The sequence below is a fragment of the Leopardus geoffroyi genome, chromosome D1, assembly GCF_018350155.1.
Source record: "Leopardus geoffroyi isolate Oge1 chromosome D1, O.geoffroyi_Oge1_pat1.0, whole genome shotgun sequence".
Classification (NCBI taxonomy): domain Eukaryota; kingdom Metazoa; phylum Chordata; class Mammalia; order Carnivora; family Felidae; genus Leopardus; species Leopardus geoffroyi.
The window spans coordinates 55105726-55124154 of NC_059329.1; the positions used below are offsets into that span (position 1 = coordinate 55105726).

The 18429-nt window shown below is 56.6% G+C and overlaps 1 protein-coding gene across 4 annotated transcripts in view; it reads right to left on the reverse strand.

Annotated features, from left to right (window-relative positions):
* The window catches only part of MYO7A (myosin VIIA), an 84568-nt gene that overhangs the window by 48739 nt on the left and 17400 nt on the right, over positions 1–18429 (reverse strand). For 3 of the 4 annotated variants that reach the window (XM_045483892.1, XM_045483889.1, XM_045483891.1), the window contains 9 exons: positions 17177–17290; positions 11883–12035; positions 3777–3961; positions 3157–3278; positions 2934–3076; positions 2551–2664; positions 1510–1663; positions 967–1043; positions 248–367 (listed from right to left, as the gene is read on the reverse strand). In XM_045483892.1, coding sequence (XP_045339848.1) covers positions 248–367; positions 967–1043; positions 1510–1663; positions 2551–2664; positions 2934–3076; positions 3157–3278; positions 3777–3961; positions 11883–12035; positions 17177–17290 — 1182 coding nt within the window. Of the gene's footprint in view, positions 1–247; positions 368–966; positions 1044–1509; positions 1664–2550; positions 2665–2933; positions 3077–3156; positions 3279–3776; positions 3962–5343; positions 5362–11882; positions 12036–17176; positions 17291–18429 lie in introns of all 4 variants that reach the window. The other variant, XM_045483890.1, reaches the window with a different exon arrangement.

Genomic DNA, 18429 nt, shown 5'->3' on the forward strand with positions numbered 1-18429 from the left:
GGCAGGGCTCCTAAGGAGCATAACAGCTCCTTGTAGGATGAACAGAGCTCAAGAGAAGGCAGACTCTTGCTTAGCCCCCCCCCCCCCCGCCCCAGAAAGCCAGTGGGCAGGACGCAAACCCAAGAGCAGGTAGGGGTCCAGGCCCAGATGTCCTTCTAACTCCTTGGACTAATCCCCTCCCGCCCATATCAACAACCTAACACCCCAAGAGGTGGAGTGAGCCAGTGCCACTCCACAAACGGCCCACCTTGACGAAGGCATCTCGTACATCCAGCGCCTGCTCCCTGCTGAGCGGGGTGGACACCGTCTCCCCGCGGGTGATGAGGGTGCGGCTGGTCAGACAGTTCATCAGGTCTGGGGGGTTCACCTGGCAGGGCAGCATCCAGGCACTCAGCCAGCCACCCGCAGCCCATCCCTCCCTCCCCCCACACCGGAGAACTCCCCTCCCCCTGTCCAACCAGGCCTTGCTCAAACCATTTCCTCCAGTGAGAACGCCTTCCCCACAGCCAGATCCCCCCCAAATGTCAAACCCCACCCAAACACTACCCAGAAGGACTGCTCTCTCCTTGACAGCCTTAGCATGTTACCTGGCCCTCTTAGGACTGGGGCAGACCCTGGCTTTATTCATCCCAGTTTTCAAACCCAGGGCAGAGCCTAGTAAGCCTTTGCTAAAACACCAACGGGCCGGCTCACCCCAGATCCCCTGCGCCCTACATCATCCCCAGGAGCAGTGGGGCTAGGGCAGCAAGGCTCCTGGGTGCTGGGCTCCACTCCCCCTCTGAGACCCATGCCCAGCACAGATCCTACCTACCCACAGTTGGTTCTCCACATTGAACTTCCAGAATTCTCCAAAGCAGACGGCCCCAGCTTCCAGGTTCCCACATCCCCAGCCCCCTGAACCGGAGTCAAAACTGTCCCTCTGAGAGAAACAGAAGCAGCCCTGGGGACAGCAGGCTGGACACTGACCTCAAGCAGGGACGCAGCTGTAGCCAGGGATGGGGAGAAGAGGACCTCACAGGCATCCAGGTTTTCAAACGTGCGGGCTGTCGGCAGCAAGGGGGCGCAGGGTCAGGAGAGGGAGGGCAGGCATGGGGGAAAAGGGCAGGCTAGGAGGGCCAGGCTGTCAGGGGTCCTGCTTTGTCCACAGAGGCCATCAGCACTGCGATCAAGTGCTTCTCTGGGTCAATGTATGTTCTCATCATGAGCTATAGGCACCCTGAGGGCAGGAACTGTGCATGCCCAGCACCTGGCATCATGCCTGGCATCCAAGTGGAGACACTGACAGTCATGCCCCTCTCCCCTCGTACTCCTCCACCCTAGATGCCCAGAGGGCTCAGTGGCAGCCCTGGCTCCTATGAAGCAGGGTTTGTACCTGCTGGGACGGAAACTGAGCCACAATCCCCCACAGGTGGGGCTAAGAGCCACAGGTGGCTAGGTGCTGAGCTGCCTTTGGACTCCGTGAAGGGGTGGGGTGAAGTGGGGTGGGGGTGCACCATCCGGGCCCCTCACCCTCATACTGCAGGTTGCCCAGGTGCAGGATGGAAGCCAGGAGCTTCGAGATCTCCCAGTTCTCAGTGTCTGTGAACATGAGCACCTTCATTGCTGAGCGGATGTTGGCGTACTCCTGGCTGTCCTCCCGGCCCTCGCAGGTTATGCAGTTACCCTGGTGGGAGGGGTGGGAGAGTGGGGTGCAGGAGGGCATCAGCAAGGCCGTAGGGACCCCTAGAGAGGCAGTACCTGGGATGCAGGGCCCCCTCTGCCAGGCCGAGCCAATCTAGGATGCTGGGCACTGACGGAACTCTGCCTCATGACGTGTGCCCACGAGACACGTGTGTGCACACGTAGCTTCTTATCCAGCTCCAGGAAGTGTCTGGGAAGGCCTGTCACACCTATAGCACACACACTCCTTTGTTGTCCCACGTCCCTCATTTGCATCCATGCGGCCTGGCCCAGCCCAGCCCAGCCATGGGTTCTCCCCAGGGCTAAGGAAGCTGGTACCCCCCGAGCCTGTTTGTACACACACACACACACCCTCCAACCAATGCTGGGTGGCAGCCACGGTCCTGGGGCCCACTTCTCGCTGGTGGCCAGCCAGCAGCAAGAGGCTGGCACCAGGCTCTGTGACCAGCGAGGCTGACGCTGCAACAGCCTGTGCCCTATAGTCTTGGGGGTCCTGGCAGAGATCTCGGTCTTCACATCCTCGAAGGCTGAACTAATAGCACGTGTGTGCAGGCAGGTCTGTGCACGCGTACACGTGGGCGTGTGTGTCTATGCGTCCCCGGGTCTAGGAGGCCTATGCATATTTAGGAACGTGTAGATCTGTGATGACGATTCATCTAGATGCACGTGCAGCTGGGAAAACGCCCAAGGTCGGGACAGGCCTTATGGCACATACAAGCCCAGAGTTGCCTGGGGCAGTCAGGGGACAAGGGGAAAGTCCACACGGGGGATCCTGCCCGCCAGGCCTGGAGCTGGGGAGCGGCCGAGTGGACTGCCCCCGACCTCGCTGGGACAGGTGTCTCCCTCCCTGGTGCCCTGCCCAAGCCTCACCATAGCCAAGTAGTTATAGTCTGTGGCCTGGCCCAGGCCCAGCTTCTTCTTCTGATCCGCACTCATGCCCTCCAGCATGCAGTAGAACACGTGGTAATTTCTTTCATCGGGAGCCTGAACATGGGGTGCAAGGTGTTGGGGGGCAGGGGCAGGAAGAGGCATCAGAAACCAGACAGTCAAGACTGAGACATGGTTTACTGTTTTAACAAATGACTTCCACAAAAAAGCCCCTACGGGTAGGTTTCATGGCAGGAATTCAGGCCCTGAGACAAGCCGGCAGCAGCATAGGGACGATCCAGACTACACGTACCCCCCCACCCCCCCCCCCGCCCCTGAGGCCGGGGGTCCTGTGCGGGTCAGCTCTGCCCCGGGCTCGGGCCCACCTGACGACAGACACGTGACTTTTCCAGCAGGTACTGCTCGATCTTGGCACCCTCGATGGCACCTCGCTTGTTGAAGTGGATATCGATGTACTTCCCAAAGCGGCTTGAGTTGTCGTTGCGGATGGTCTTGGCGTTCCCAAAGGCTTCGGGGTGGGGAGAGGGTCATGGGCAAGGTCAGCACCCACCCAGCCACCCAGCCCCACTCTGAGAGCCCTGGCCCTACCTTCCAGGATGGGGGTGGCTTCCAGCACCTGCTGCTCGATCCACGAGTGCTGCCCGCTGACGGCCGCCAGGAACTGCAGGATCAGCTTTGTGCTCTCCGTCTTCCCTGCCCCAGACTCCCCACTGCAGGGGAGACCCAGAGAGGGGTAGGACCCGTCACAGCCCGCACTGGCCCTCTCCCTACGGGGCTTTGGCCCAAGCCGCTTCCCCCACCCGCGCCTCCCCCTACCCAATCTGTAAAATAGGCTGACGATATGGACCTTTCAGGGATGGGGACAGGCTACAGCAGCTCAGCGCTCTGCCACAGCCAGAGGTACTTTCCTTCCCCTTTATTTAGACACAGACACCCCTCCATCTATACTTGCCATAGAGCATGGCATATGTTGATGCTAGACCGATGCTCTGTCCTATTACCCTTTGCCCAGGAGAGAATAGGAACCTAAAATTTCACCTGACTATAACTTAACAGAACCCAGTAATGAACAAGGTAGGCCTCAAATGCTAACAAGAACTTTGGCAGCATTAATAGAGATATAAGGCCTGAGAAAGGGGAGGTGGTTCTCCACGAGGCACTAGCAGGAGCACAAAGTTGGAGCTCCAGTCTGGTGCCGGGCTACCCACCTGATGATACAGCACTGGTCACGGCTGTTGCGTTTCATGTTGAAGTAGCAATTATCAGCAATGGCAAAGATGTGGGGGGGCATCTCCCCAATCTTCTTGTTGGTGTACTGGCGGATGTGCTCTGGTGAGTAGATGGAGAGCAGCTGGTAGGGGTTCACAGCCACTAGAATGGAGCCTGTGTACGTCTGCGGGCAAAAAGGGACGAAGAACTCACCACTTCCCGCGAGGGAGGCTCTGACTCTAGAAAGTTCTCAGGCTCTGCCCTGCTCCATTCCTCCGGAAGGGACAGCCCTGACTTTGGAGTCACAGGACCTGGGGTCAGAATCCAGCGTCTCTAGGAGCTGAGAGTGGGGCTGTCAAACTAACATTGGGTCTAGGTTGGAGCAGGTGCTCAGTGAGATCTGATGAAGGGAGGAACAAGTGGGGAGAAAGGGAGCGTCTCTAAGTCCCCATTTTCCATATCTTTATCTGTAAAATGGGCATAATGTAACTGTTTATAAAGATTAGGAGGTAGTGTACTTTAGAAGTCATAGCACACTGCAGGTATTACTCAAAGTACTCAAAAGTATGGTCCCCACTTTTGCCTCCAAGCCCTGTATCCCAAAGGTTTGGAGTAATATTCATAAACCAGAGCAGTCTGGAGCAGAGGCTAGGTTGGTCCAGGGGGAGTGGAACCAAATCATAACAGGCTGAAGGGGCTGGGGGATGTGGTTTGGGGGCTGGGTAGGCCCCAGTCTCCATAGCACTGCCCGAGGGCAGAGGGGCCCCTGTGTTCTGGGGGACAGGACACCTCCAGCCATCCTGGCCAGCACAGGTGCAGGGGCCCGGTGCACTTCAAACTACTACGGGCCTTTCTCTCCTTGGGCTCCTCTGTCGGTGCGCTAACTGGCCACCTGTGTACAAGATTTCCTGCTGTGAGGCCGGGGCCCTGCCACACAGGGGACAACATGGCCCGGGCCTCTAGCCACCAGGCAGAAATAAGGTGCCCAGGGATCACTGCTCCCTCCACTTGCCCCTCCCCATCCCAGCTTGAAAAGGTCAGACTCAGCCTATAATCGGTGATGGATATATTGACATCTGGGCCTGGAGAGGCTGAAGAAAGGTGTGACCGCCAACGGGAAGTGACAGTCCGGCCCCTGTCGCCTCCCACCAAGGGCTTAGTGCATCACCCCAGAAGCCTCAGCCCAAGGTAGCCATGCAGGGAAAGTGCTGCTGCCAGCACCCCATTTCAGGGGAAATGCCCCAACCAGGGCCGGGTATGGCTGTGTGAAGCAGCCCTGGGCTGCACAGCCCAGACCTGGGTTCCAGTTCTGGCTCTACCTGCCCTGGGTCAGGAGAACTGGTCATTTAGTGCCCTTCTCTGGGCCCTGGAGGTTGCTCCCCTGCCATCCAGGCTCTTCCTCCAAGCAGCCCCATGCCAGAAGCAGCAGAGCCTGACCGTGCTGACCACCCCACTGCATGCAAGAGCCCAAGCAGGCAGACATAGGGTGGAGTGGGGACGCAGGCTGAGGTACCGGCCAGGCCAAGCACGTACGGACAGCCAGAGCCAGCTCTGTGCCACACTCACCCGCCCTCCACAGTTGGTCTGAGGTTGGAAAGTGGGGAACAGGAGACAAGGGACCTGGTCAGTGGGGAATGGGGGCATAAGGGCATTCTTCACTAAGAACACCCCACACAGCCCAGGGCTGGGCTAACTTCTCAGATCAGAGCCCATGAACCTCCAGCCCCAGGGCACTCAGACTCATCATCTACAGCTCATCCCTGCCTGGCTATGGGAGCCAGCTGACCGTCTGTCCCCAGGCGGGGGAGTCAGCCGCAAAGAACATATCTTTGGCAGATCGCTTTGCTTCTCTACACCTCAGTCTGCTCATCTGTAAAGGGGGGATGGTTAACACCTACCTCCCAGGGCTATGGAATGACTTAAGGGCTTACATAACCTTTAACATGTGCCTGCTTATGGGGTAGCCGTCCTTAAGTGCCTCCTTCCTTTCTTCTTGGTGGTTCCTTAACAACAGGGCACTGAGGGGCGCCTGGGTGGCTCAGTTGGTTAAGCGTCCATCTTCGGCTCAGATCACGATCTCACAGTTCATGAGTTCAAGCCCCACATCAGGCTCTGTGCTGACAGCTTGGAGCCTGCTCCAGATTCTGGGTCTCCCTCTCTCTCTGCCCCTGCCTGCTCATGCGTTCTCTCTCGCTCTCTCGCTCTTAAAAACAAACATGTAAAAAATAAAAAAAAATTTTAAATAACCTGACACCAAACCGCCTGGTCTGTGATCGCCATGTGGCAAGAGGCTGGCTCCAAGCAGTCCTTTAAGGACCCTCCACTGAGACACATGGGGAGGCTGACAGAACATCCTGGGAGCTGGGGAGGGAAAGCTAGGGCCTGTAGGAAGCAGCCGATTCCTCTGGCGGGGAAGGGGGTGCGGTGTGGGGAGAGGGGGAGTGAGGGCTGGTCGTGGGAACCAAGCACAGAGGCGTGAAAGGGCATGGCATTTGGAAGGTCTGTCGGAGAAAGGTCATCTTGGCAGCTGTGGGAAGATGAATGGTTGTCCCCAAAGCTGGAGGTAGAGACACCAATGCAGACCTAATGAGCTGGTCAACAGGGGCAGCCAGAGCCAGACAGAGGTGGCCCTGGGAGCAGGCTCGGTGACCAAGTGCCGGGCCAGCCAGTGCCAAGAGGATGCGCAGATACACTCCGAGAAGCCTTCCTGCGGCGGGCCTTGGCCCTCCTCTCCCCTGCACAGCTTCCAGGGCCCTTCCCGCTCCACCCACAGCCCAGAGAGCCCTCTGGAACAGCAGCCCCCAAGCCCCTGCCTCTTGGACATCCCCCCTTCCGTCCACACGCCTGCCCAGACTGGACCCCACCCTCCCCTCCAACCCTGCTCCCTCTCAGCCAGCCCAACTTGGCCAGCAGAGCCCCAGCATCCTTCACCCACGGCGGGAACTGGGAGGCCCCCATTGCCTCCCTCTTCTTCATACGAGCCCAGCTCTCTCCATTGGCACAGCCACACCCCTGACGCAGGCCACCACAGGCTCTCAACAGACCACTGCAGGCACCTCCCGTCTGGTTCCCAGCTTCTGTGCTACCCTCACCCCCTACAATCTACCCTCCACTCTGAGCCAGGGCCAGCTTTTTTTTTTTTTTTTTTTTTTTTTTTTTAATTTTTTTTTTTAACGTTTATTTATATTTGAGACAGAGAGAGACAGAGCATGAACAGGGGAGGGGCAGAGAGAGAGGGAGACACAGAATCGGAAACAGGCTCCAGGCTCTGAGCCATCAGCCCAGAGCCTGACGCAGGGCTGGAACTCACGGACTGCGAGATCGTGACCTGGCTGAAGTCGGACGCTTAACCGACTGCGCCACCCAGGCGCCCCAGGGCCAGCTTTTTAAAACGTGGCTGTGTCACCCCCCTGCTGACAACCGTCAGGCAATTTCCCACGGCTACAGGACACAAGACGCCAGAGTCCTGGCCCTCACCAACAGCATCCCACAGCCAGGAGGCTCCCTCCATGTTAAACGTTCAGTTAGAAGCACCAACTCCATCCCCCCCCCCGCCCCCCGCCAGCCCAGCTAAGATGAGATGATCCCCCCCTTCAGGAAGCCAAGCAACCTCCTATGTGCCCGCATGATCCCCATCACTTGGCCCACCTGACTCCTCTGCAATTCTGGTTCAAGGGCTCTGCCCCCTAGCCTCACTGTCCCTTCTACCCAGGCCTGGCACCGCGCATTAACTGGGGCCCAGAGGAAAGAGCAGAGAAGGGATCTGAGGGGACAGCCTGTCAGCAACTCTTAGGCAGCCTTGGTGGTTCATGGGGAAAAAAGCACAGAACAGGGTAGAGAGAAATGCTACTATTTGTGCAGAAAAAAAAAACGTTTTACGTGTAATTTTATGTCATATTCAATATAGATCATAGATACAGTCTTTGTCTTGGAGGATAGATAAGAAATCGGCCGTGGTTTTCTCTGTGGCAAGAGGACAACTTTCCAGCTTACAGCACGTGTGCCCATTTCAGAACAGCTAATAGAAGCAAGGCCGCTTCCGTCAGTGAGGACGTCCCCCACCCCCCACACCGCAGAAGGGCAAGAACACCAATCTGCCAGCTGGACCCCTGTTGGGTGCAGGACGTTGCCACTGCACTTGGTTGCTGCCTGTGCTCCTCAGGAGGCCAGCGGGAGGGGTTATACAGCCCTTTCCAGATGGGAAAGCAGCCTCTGGGAAGCAGAGGGACTTCGAGATCAATTCACGAGAAGCAGGGGGCAAGCAAGGAGACTCAGGCCCGTTCTGCCTCCGCCGGTCCCCCAAGGCTCTCAGCTCTGCTCCCTGAGCCCCTCTGGCCTCCTCTCTCCCTCCAAGGGTCCGTGGTCAGCAGGGGGTTAATGCCCAGCTGCCCAGCACAGGCTTCCTGCTCGAGCCTCCAGGAAGAAAAACCTGCCTTTGGGGCCATAGGTTGGGAGGGGGAGAGATAACGACTCTTTCCAAGCCAAGGACACAACACACGTGGTCTCTAGGGGCCCCAAGTCCCCAAGCAGAGTTCCGGGAACCTCTCTGGAGCCAGAGACACACTCCAGGAGATGTGACAGGAATGGCTCCGCCTCTGCCAGGAAGCTTTCCGGCCTGTCAGGCCTGGAGCCTGTTAGCCCGCCATGGAGACCAAAACACATCCTGGGCACACGCACCTTCCCAGAGTCACAGAGGTGCTCACCCAGAAAGTCTCCCCACTGTGTCAGAGGGAAGTCTGGGACCAGAGAGGAGCAGGGACTCCCCAAAGGCCACCTGCCAAGACTCGGACCCGGGCCGGCCTGTTCAGCATCAGAGAGCCCAGAATTCCCACCAGCCATGCCCCTTGCTCCCTGTGGGACCCAGGGGTTGCCAGGTGTCTTCTGGGGGTCCTCCCTCCATTGGGGGTGTCCAGAGCTGATTTTTGGCCCTAGGGTGCTTTCCCTCAGGCTTCTAGGGGTGGGCTAGCTGGAGTGGGCATGCCCAAGGCAGAGAGTCAGGGAGAGGGCATCACGCAGCCCAGGGCTGTGAGCAGCTGTGGTAATCTGAGGAAATCCTGGGTACATGGGGCTGTGCCCAGGGTAACCCAAGCCATGAAGTGACCAGGGGTTGCCATGGTTAGGGACAGGTATGGTTTCTGAGTGGGACAATGGCCCGGTTGCTTCTTCAAAGCTCTAGTCCTACCCCATCTACCCAGTCACAGCATCAGAGAGTTGGCAAGTTGAAACCTTGTACTGGGCAATCGTTGAACATGGCTCCCCAGACCCCCACACACCCAGAATCTTAGGCCCATGGACCAACTGAGCTGGGGACCCCCCAGGTGCCATATTGTGATTTCCTGAACAAGAAGGCAACTTAGGCATTGTACCTCGAGTCGGTGTCCTACCCCCTCTCCCTCACCCAGAAAAGAGACCACCAGAAAGGTAACTGGTGAGAAAAAGTGGTATAGATCTTGGAGCTTTCTGGAGAATCCATAAGCCTCTCAGATTCTTTTCTTTGGTCCCCTTATCAGGCTATTCAAGGACCCAAAGCTGACGTCTCTGTTAGCTCCCAGCTAGTCTATCCCCCCAAATTTCACAAAGAAGATTTGTTCTTCTCAAACTGGAGTTTTTTTCTTCCCCTCTCCTTTACGAATGTTGTGTTTGCCTTTGTTCTTTGATTCAGCCCACCAACTATCCCTCACATGTGAGGAACCAGTTGGCCTGTAAGAATCACTAAACTGTGTGCAAAATAACCAATGACATGCCTCTGGTTATTCTTAGACATGGTCTGTGGGGTCTCTGGTGGGGACAAATCCCATCTGACCCAGCTTCTCCGTGTGAAGGGGTCCTCGGCCTCCTCCTGACAGGATACTGGGTCAGTACATCAGCTCTGGCAGTGGCCTCCCTGTCCCCACTTAGCTCTGGACCCAAGTGTTAGACTCCACCCAGCCCCAGGAGAGCAGCCAGAGAGAGCCTTAGGACCCTCCTGTGTCCACCTGCCATCGAGGGGGAGGAGCAATGAGGGAACCACCAAGAACTGGGGCGCAGACACCAGTGGATCCCCATAGGGGATCTCTGGCCTGGGCTTGAGTTCTAGCACCATCCTCCTGTCTGGATGCTGCTGCTCATGTCTGGAGGTGCCTTCTGTGCCCTGCCCCCGCTCTGGGTGAGGGAAAGGGTGAGAGGGGCTTTATTAGTGCTAAAGGGCTCCCTGTAAAAGCCACTTGTGTTTACTCAGGGGACGAATGTCAAGGGCCTCAGCACAGAGGCATAGGGGGGCCTGAAGTGGCAGAGGGTCCCAGGGTGGAGAGGGTAGCAGAGGGCCTCCCTGGAGGGTGAGTGGTCACAATTCCAGGGCTTCTGAGAGGATGGATCCCTGACCTTGACATAGCTCCTTGCTGGGATTGCTCAGGGACAACTTCAGGGCTTCCAGCCCTGTCTCCCTGGCTGCTCTTCACAGTCCTGACAACCTGAGTGACCCTGTGTCACTCACTTACCAGGCGCAGTCCTGCCTCCAGCCTCCTATCCAAGCAGCGCCCCTTCCTGAATGCTGCATCACCTACCTCTGGGAACCCCGCCTTTCTCCCTAAGCTGGGAGCAAAGGCCGCACTCCTACAGGCCTGCTCTGTCTGCACTTTTCCGACGCTTATCACCACGTGTGTCCCCCAAGCATGCCCCCTATAGCAGCCTGCCCGGGGATCTGCCTGAGGGTGAGGGTGAGGGTGGGGGTGGGGGGGGTTGCTCTGTCCTGCTCTCTCCTTTTTGTGACACAGCCCTGGTTTCCCTCACCGGGAGCTGCTGGAGGGAGGCGCTGGGTCAGAGACATGCAGTGACCCCAGCACACAGCTCTGGGCCTGGCTAAACGTCCCGCAGACTTAGTTTCCCAGTCTTAAAGTGGGACTATGGGACTAGCCCAGCAGTTTTCAGAGTGTGGCCCAGAGATCTCTGAACGCTCAGAGAACTTTCAGGAAATCTGTAATCTTTTCCACCTCCGTATCTTTGCAGCCAGCTTTTCCTCATACCCTTCAACCCAACATCATCGCATCAGGCTGGATGTGAAGCAGATATGAGAATTAGTTGTCTCCTATTAAGCCAAACATTTAAGGTATTTGAAAAAAATATATAAAATAATACCACTCTCCTCACTACTTTTGGAGGGTATATATGCAGTTATTTTCCATAAAAATGTTTCCTATAATAGATTTTTATGGTTATTTTTTAATGTATTGATACATTTGTGAAGTTTCTCAGTTTCAAGTTCTAATATGGTAAATATCAATAGATAAAGCCCACATTAATAAATGCTCTGGGAGGGGTGCCTGGGTGGCTCAGTCGGTTAAGTGTCTGACTTCAGCTCAGGTCATGATCTCACACTTCATAGGTTCAAGCCCGCGCTGGGCTCTCTGCTGACAGCTCAGAGCCTGGAGCCTGCTTCAGATTCTGTGTCTCCCTCTCTCTCTGTCCCTCCCCTGCTTACACTGTCTCTCTCTCAAAAATAAATAACATTAAATACAAATAAATAAAAAATAAATGTTCTTGGGAATCCTCAATTTTAAGAGCATAAAAGGTTCCCAAGGCCAAAAAGTGTGAGAGCCTGTAAACAATAGTCTCCGTGGGCCCTTCGTGTTCTGATGGTCTCTGAACCCACCTCTTAGAATCAGCTCAGTCCTGGCCGAGTGAGACTATTTGTCCTTGTCAAGTTTCAAGGTGAAAGAACGTGGAGGATGTGTATGACTGGTTCTTATAACAAGGTTTTGTGGGGTCAAGGATCATGTTCCTTCCTCCATCCCCTTCTGAGGATAGAGACTCTGGGCCCATCCTAATGTTGACCTTGAGGACCAATGGCAGGCCCTGCCCCCACAGCAAACCCAGCGAGGACAGGACAGCCGTTCCCCATCTCTGGGCAAAGCACAGAAGCGGCTTACCCACCGGCCCAGGCCTCCCAATGGTTTCAAGGCCTAGGGAGACGCATGAACCCGGGGTGTGTACCGCTCCCTCCCCCAACCACAGACCACAGAAGCCTAGGCCCCAAAGAAAGGATGGTTCAGAATAAGTGGCTGGGGACAGAGGAGCCCCTGACTGCCTCGGGAGAACAGCCCCTGGCGGGTGGGCGGGGCAGCACTCACGTAGATGAGATGGTCCCGATAGCGGATGAGCAGGTTGCGCAGGATGCCAGCCTCATTGAGGTCTCCCAGGCGGATCATGTCCTCCACGCCATGGACCGACGTGGGATGCATGGGCTTGATGTGTGTGGCGTTCTGCGGGGAGATCCAGTGTTCCTGTGGGGAGGCAAGGTGGCTACCGTCAGGTGGCTCTTCTGGGACCCAGGCTGTGCTCTGCTGGGCAAGGGGCCCAGGAGGGGCAGGAATCCTGGGTCCGCGCGGCCCTGGTAAAGGCCTTGTCCTTTCCCGTGGCCAAACACGATCATTATCAGGTTTGTGCTCACACCCACACTCTGTGGACCACTCCTCCTCCTCTTAGGGAATTCTCTCTACAGACCTAAAAGATGGGCAGTGCAGGGACTTTGGCCCCACTTTGGATTCTCACAAAGGGAATTAGAGTCCCCCCAGTCTCTTCGCAGGATGGAGTGGAAAGTGTTAGTAGACTGGACTTCAAATTACACCAGAAGCGATTTCAGACAGTGCCAAGAATAAACCAACGGGCATACAGGATAGAGATAAGGGACGGAACTACCTTAGAGTGGTCAGGAACTACCTCTCCGAGGAGGTGACATTTGAGCTGAGATCTGAATGACAAGAAAGGGCCCCCTGAAGATATAGAGAGGGCATTCCAGGCCCAGGGAACAGCAAAAGCAAAGCCTCTGAGGTCAGCAAAGGCAGGGCCATAGCAGTGGAGATGGAGAGAAGTAGATCTGTTTGGAATACAGCTCACAGGGCTTATGGATGAAGGTGGAGCAGGGGTGAACTTTCAGTGCGTGGGAGCTGATGCGGAAACTAGGAGAGAGGTTGCCCTGTGGCTCTTCCTATGCTCCCCTGTAATATCTTCTCCTTGGGCGGGGGGTGGCTTCTGGTGGTACGTCTGGTCAATAGCATTGGCAGTTTCAACAAACCCGCAGATGGCTCCTTCCTTCCCCAAGGTGGTCTCCACCACCTTCTCCTCACAATCCTAGCATCTCAGGGAGGGGAGGGTCTGACTGTGCTCTGGAGTGTGGCTGCAGCCTGAATGAGCCCCCACAGCCCTCTGGGGGCCCCTCCCTGTTCCCAAATGCCAGAACCCTGGGAGCTCCAGGGGTCTGACTTTCGGGAACAGGGGAGAAGGGGACCCCTCTGCCCACACCCAGCTCAGGCCCTCAGATTTGGTGAGTTAGTGTGGTGCACCCAACATGTTCTCTCCTGCCTCCTTCTCTTCTGGGTCCCCCTCTGGGATAACCAACCCCAACAGCTAGTCACTAGCAGGAATCTGGGGCATGGGCCCCTCATCCTGTCCCATCCCCAATCCAACTGGTCACCCTGTCCTACTCATTCAACCCTCTGAAGGGCTGCTGCTGAGTGAGCAGTGCTGTCCTCGCCACCTCGAGTCCCTACTCTGATCCAGACGGCCATCTCTTCCCTGGCCCTTGCTGCCCTCCACCTCACACCCAGCTCTCCCCTGCAGTCCTACATCCCCTGGGGGCTTCCTCAAGTACCTGTCTGATCCCATCATTCTGGGGCTTGGAGCCCTTCCCTGCTTCGCCACCCTCTTCAGCCTGGCACTCAAGGGCCAGCCTGAGGTGGACACAGGGACATGTGGCCTTTGCTCCAGCACACCCCCCCCCCCCCCGCCCGTAGTTCTAAGCCAGAGAAGGTTGGTCTCCACTTCCCCAAATGCCTCTGTCGCCTTGCTCATGCGGTTCCCCTTACTTCCCTTCCACCCAGCCTTTGAGGCCCCACTCAAGGTTTTCCCAGTTTCTAAAGCCTCTGCTGACAACGCTGCCCAGCCTCACATGCTCCACTCTTCCATCCCCCTCACCTCCACCACAGGCCACGGCAGGGCCTCCTCTGGGCTCGCACATTGCCTGGGTCTCCCACTGCGAGGCAGTGGTCACCCTGGGCTGCTGTTGTCTGAATGCAGTTCTCACCTCCCAATGTGCCCAAAGGCTGGGGGCTCATGGAGGCCAGATTCCAGGTCTTCTATATCCTGGGTCCACAGTGCCTCATACATGGGCCAGACACAAATGATGTGGCAGGAAATCTGCTAGGACATGACTAACTGGTGACTACTGGACCAGTTCTGAATTAGAAGCAGGAATCCTAGTCATGGAGAGACCCTAAGAGTCCCTCATACCCGCCCTCTCACTTCGCCTGGACCAGAGTAGGATGGGGGCCTGCACAATACCCTCAGAGGGATCAGGGACAGGGCTAGCCATATAGCCTACAACTCCAACTGCCCTGGCATTTCAGGGCACCTCCTGGGCCAGAAGCATTTCCATCCAGGTCAGGCCCTCACACGGCCCTCCCTGAGGCATGAATGGGCCGGATGGTGAGATCGAAGAACCCGCCTGGACTTTCCAGTCCTGAGTGGAACATTCCTCTCTCCCATTTTATCCTATTTCTTGATAAAAGCTGATCCAGTTGGAAAATTCCCTCTGCCTGGTCCCTGCTCACGGACTTGGTGCTAGGCTCTGATGCAGGCCAGAGGGAAGAGGGTGCCTGGGCAGGCTGTCTGCCTCTCCCATTGACCCCAGTCTCTGGCCCCCATAATCCTTACCCTAACAGTTCAGCCCAGAGGTAAGAGGCGGCTCAGCCACCGCGTGACCCTGTAAGCCCTGTGCACACCACCTGGCCTTCCTGAGCTTCCATGACCTCATCTATGAAATCGGAGTTAGAAGAACAGTCCCTTCTTCTTGGGGACACTGGGGGAATTAACTGATACACTAAAGGTCAACCTTTGTTTTACTCCCACCATGTCTAAAAAGCGCTGCTGCCTGGTAATTGCCCAACCAGGGCTGGGTATTATTACTCTAATACTTTCTGGTTTGACAGAGGAGATCTATGTTCTCATTTGTTCCTCATAAAATCCCACAGCAGAATCACCAGCCCCCATTTAATAGCGAGGAGTCACACTCAAGTGACAAAGTGGCTTACCCAGTGAAATGGCAGAACTGAGCCTCTCCCTCCCCCTTTCCTGCACAAAGGGGACTCCCAACTGAGGTCAGCACCCCTCAGGTCAATGTCCACAGGCACTTATAGCACAGATCAAAGTGTAACCAGGGCACAAACTGAGACCTGGCCCTGAAGGAATGCCGGAGGGGGGGGAAGAGGAGGGGAGGAGGGGGGAGGAGGGGGGAGGAGGGGGGAGGAGGGGGGAGGAGGGGGGAGGAGGGGGGAGGAGGGGGGAGGAGGGGGAGGAGGGGGGAACATGGCCAATCCCAAGGACTGGGAACACATCTGGAAAAGAACTGGCCTGGTACTGAGTTTAGAGGGATGGGGAACCACGTGATCTGTAGAATAAGGAAAGGAGAGGTGTATCTGGCAATGGGAACAGCTTGGGCAAAGGCAGAATGTTAGGATCTCAATGAAGACTGGAACCATAACCATTCATTCATTCATTCATTCATTCATTCAGCAAAGCTTCACAGAGAACTCTCTCTGGACAGATATCTCGTGGGGTCTCGGGGGAACCAGATGGGATTCGCCTGGTCTCGGCTGTCAAGTTAAGGGAGTCTTAGAAGTCAGAGGGGTCAGGTTGGGGGGTAGGAATGAGAGTGGGGAAGCCCCTGAAAGAGGGGGCCAGAAGCCCTGGGCCCAGTGCCACTGAGGCAAACCAGACTCTCTGACCTGCTCCCGGCCAGCCAGTCCCATCCCTCCACGCCTGCAGCCCCCATTCTCAAGTCTTTAGTGGGAACAGGTGGGAGGGGAGCTCTGGGATCCAGTGACACAGTTACGGGACACCATCTGACATGCAACATGACCCAGGTGAAATGTAAGCCTGCAGGCACGGTCCCTGGGCCCCACCCTCGGGGCTGCAGGAGGGTGCGTGCCCCTGTCTGTGCTGCCAGCTGAACCTGTGCCCCCTTCTCTGGCTGCAACCTCACAGTGGCTTCCTCTAAGGTCCTAGAACCACAGCCACCAGAATGACGGGGCAGGCACTCCGGTTCTAAAGCCCAGGGACAAAAGCATGGTTTCACGGAATCTGAGCCCTAGAGTCGCCATCGAGATATTGGGAGAGGAAACACATACACAAAGGCCAGAGGTCCTGGGTGCTAATCCCAGCACCATCACTTACCAGCTGCTTGACCAGGCCTGGTGGTCCCTCTCTGTCCCGGTTTCCCCTTGGGGTAACACTGGCTGCCCTCCCTGCCTCTCACAGGTGCTGCGAGGACCCAAAGACGGAGCTTAGGCCAAAGGGCTTTGTGCATCTCACGGCGGGGGGGAGGGTCCCTCAAGACCGCAGGAACAGCAGGGATGCCCCTGCCCCCCGTGTCCAGGACCTGCCTCCTGATCCCTGCCCTTGCCCTGAGGAGAGCCTTCTGCTCCCTGTCACTGTACCCTCTTTTGCCCTCAGCATTCTAGGAACCCAAGACAGAAACCCGGTTCTGTCTCTATATTCCCCAGCACTGGGCACAGCACCAGGCACAACCCAAATTACAGTGGGACTGAACCTCCCTGGATCCCTCATGTCCCTAAGCTGGGACCCTGTTCTCAGTACCCTATCCCCACGTCCCCAAGCCACATACACATGTGCTTCCCCCATGGGTCCTCCTCCAGGCCACCGGCCTTCTCCAGGGCAGGGCCCTGACTTCATACTTTTCCATCCCTTCCCCCTCCCACTACCCACAGAACTTGCACCTCCTGTGTCCCTTTCCTTCAGGGCCACGAGAAGTAAAGGGTTAATCTGTTAGACTGATTCCCAGGGCAGAGCCAAGGCAGACAATGAATTCCTAGGACACCATAATCCAATAGAGCAAGACTATGGGCATTTTTAGACTAACTGACTTACTGAGGTGTTCTCAAGTTCTCCAACTTTTGAGACAATAACCCAGTGAGACAGCTATTATTATCCCCATTTCATAGAAGAGGAAACCGAGGCTCGGAAGGGAAGGGGACTTGACGAAGGTTGCACAACTAATAAGGAAGTGGGCAAGGTGGGATTTGAATCCAGGCTGTCTGACTCAAAGCACCCCTGTGGAACTTCAGCCTGGCACCACGTCCGGCCCGCCACTGCCCACGCACCCATGCCCTCCACACACCCATCTGTCATACTGCACAGAAGAGATGGAGTGCTTACGGAAAATGAACTGATAGCCTGGGCAGAGGGGAGGCAGCCTCTCGCGGAGGCAGTGGGAAAGTTCCATGGAAGAGGGGGTGTCCAAGAGACAGGAGGAGGGGCACGGTACCGCCTCCACCCCCTTGAGGTTGCTGCCCGGCCCCTGTCAGCCTGTGTCTTCCCGCAGGGGCAGGGGAGGTAGGGGGCTACTCACATTGCCTTCATCGTCCACCACCTGGATCTGCCCAGAGTCACAGAGCTTCACCACCGCTCCGATGGGCACATCGAACTCCTGCCCAGATCTCAGGTCCATCCAGACATAATCCCCCTGTGGGTGAGAGAGAATCCCAGGCCAGGTGAGCAGGGAGGGGGATCCTGTGCCTCGGCGCTCCTACTGCCAGGGGATCCTGTGCCAACCACGGGAGAGGGAAGAAAGGGGAGCTTGCACTTGCTGGGAGCCATCCGGTGCCAGGCCCCGGGCTGGGCACTTATGCAATGTCTTCAATCTCTCCTCTGTAACAGCCAAGTCCCCATTTCACAGATAGGTAAGCAGAGGCTCAGAGATGGGAGGAGCCAAGAGCATACAGCTGGGCAGCTTCAAACCCAGGGCTGCCCAGCACCCAGCTCTCCCCCAAGGCTCTACAACCCCACACACGTACAGAAAATCTGTCGAGGCTCAGGCAGAAACACCAGTTCACCCAAACCACTTCCCTTCTGTCCTAAAGGAGGCATCCCCACAGGACACCCAAACAGTCTCCATCACCTCCAGAGTCAAGTCTCATAGTCAGAGGTGTGGGTTTCCTTGCAGTGACACTGCTCTGTGCTGGGCCCTGTGATAGGAGTTCTACCACCCTGCCTCCTAGCTTGTGGAGGGAGAACCCTGACCTTGAGCGGGAGGGTGTCACGCTTGTGTCCCCCGCTCTCACCACACACCCAGTGAAGGCACACGGAAGCCAAATTTAAAACCCAGAGTTGGAGAAACAACCACTTTCGGCGCTGGTGCATTCCGCAAACGCGTATTGAGCACCTACTGAATACAAGGCACTGATTGATCTAAAGACTGGGGATCCAGCAGTGACCACGGAGTCTACCTTCCCGTTGGGAGGAGACAGAAGACAAACAACTGAGCAAACGCATTCACACAATCGATCGCTGCAGATGGCGGGGAGGACGGCGAAGGGGCCAGGCACACCGAGGGTGGAGAATGACTGGGCTGGACAATGGCAGTCACAGAGGTGGTCAAGCTCCAGCACCATCAACTCTCACTGGCCTGCAGGTAAAAGTTAGATTTGATTCTAATCCGAATAAGAGGATTCCCCAGGAGGGTGAGAGAACACAGACCCTCTGTAACTTACCAAGCAGCAGTTAGGAATAGAACCGCTGATGAAACAGGACAGTGAACCTCACCTGTGGGGATGGCCCCGTGGAAACCACGTGGCCTGGGAGTTGGGAAGCTAGGCTTGCTCA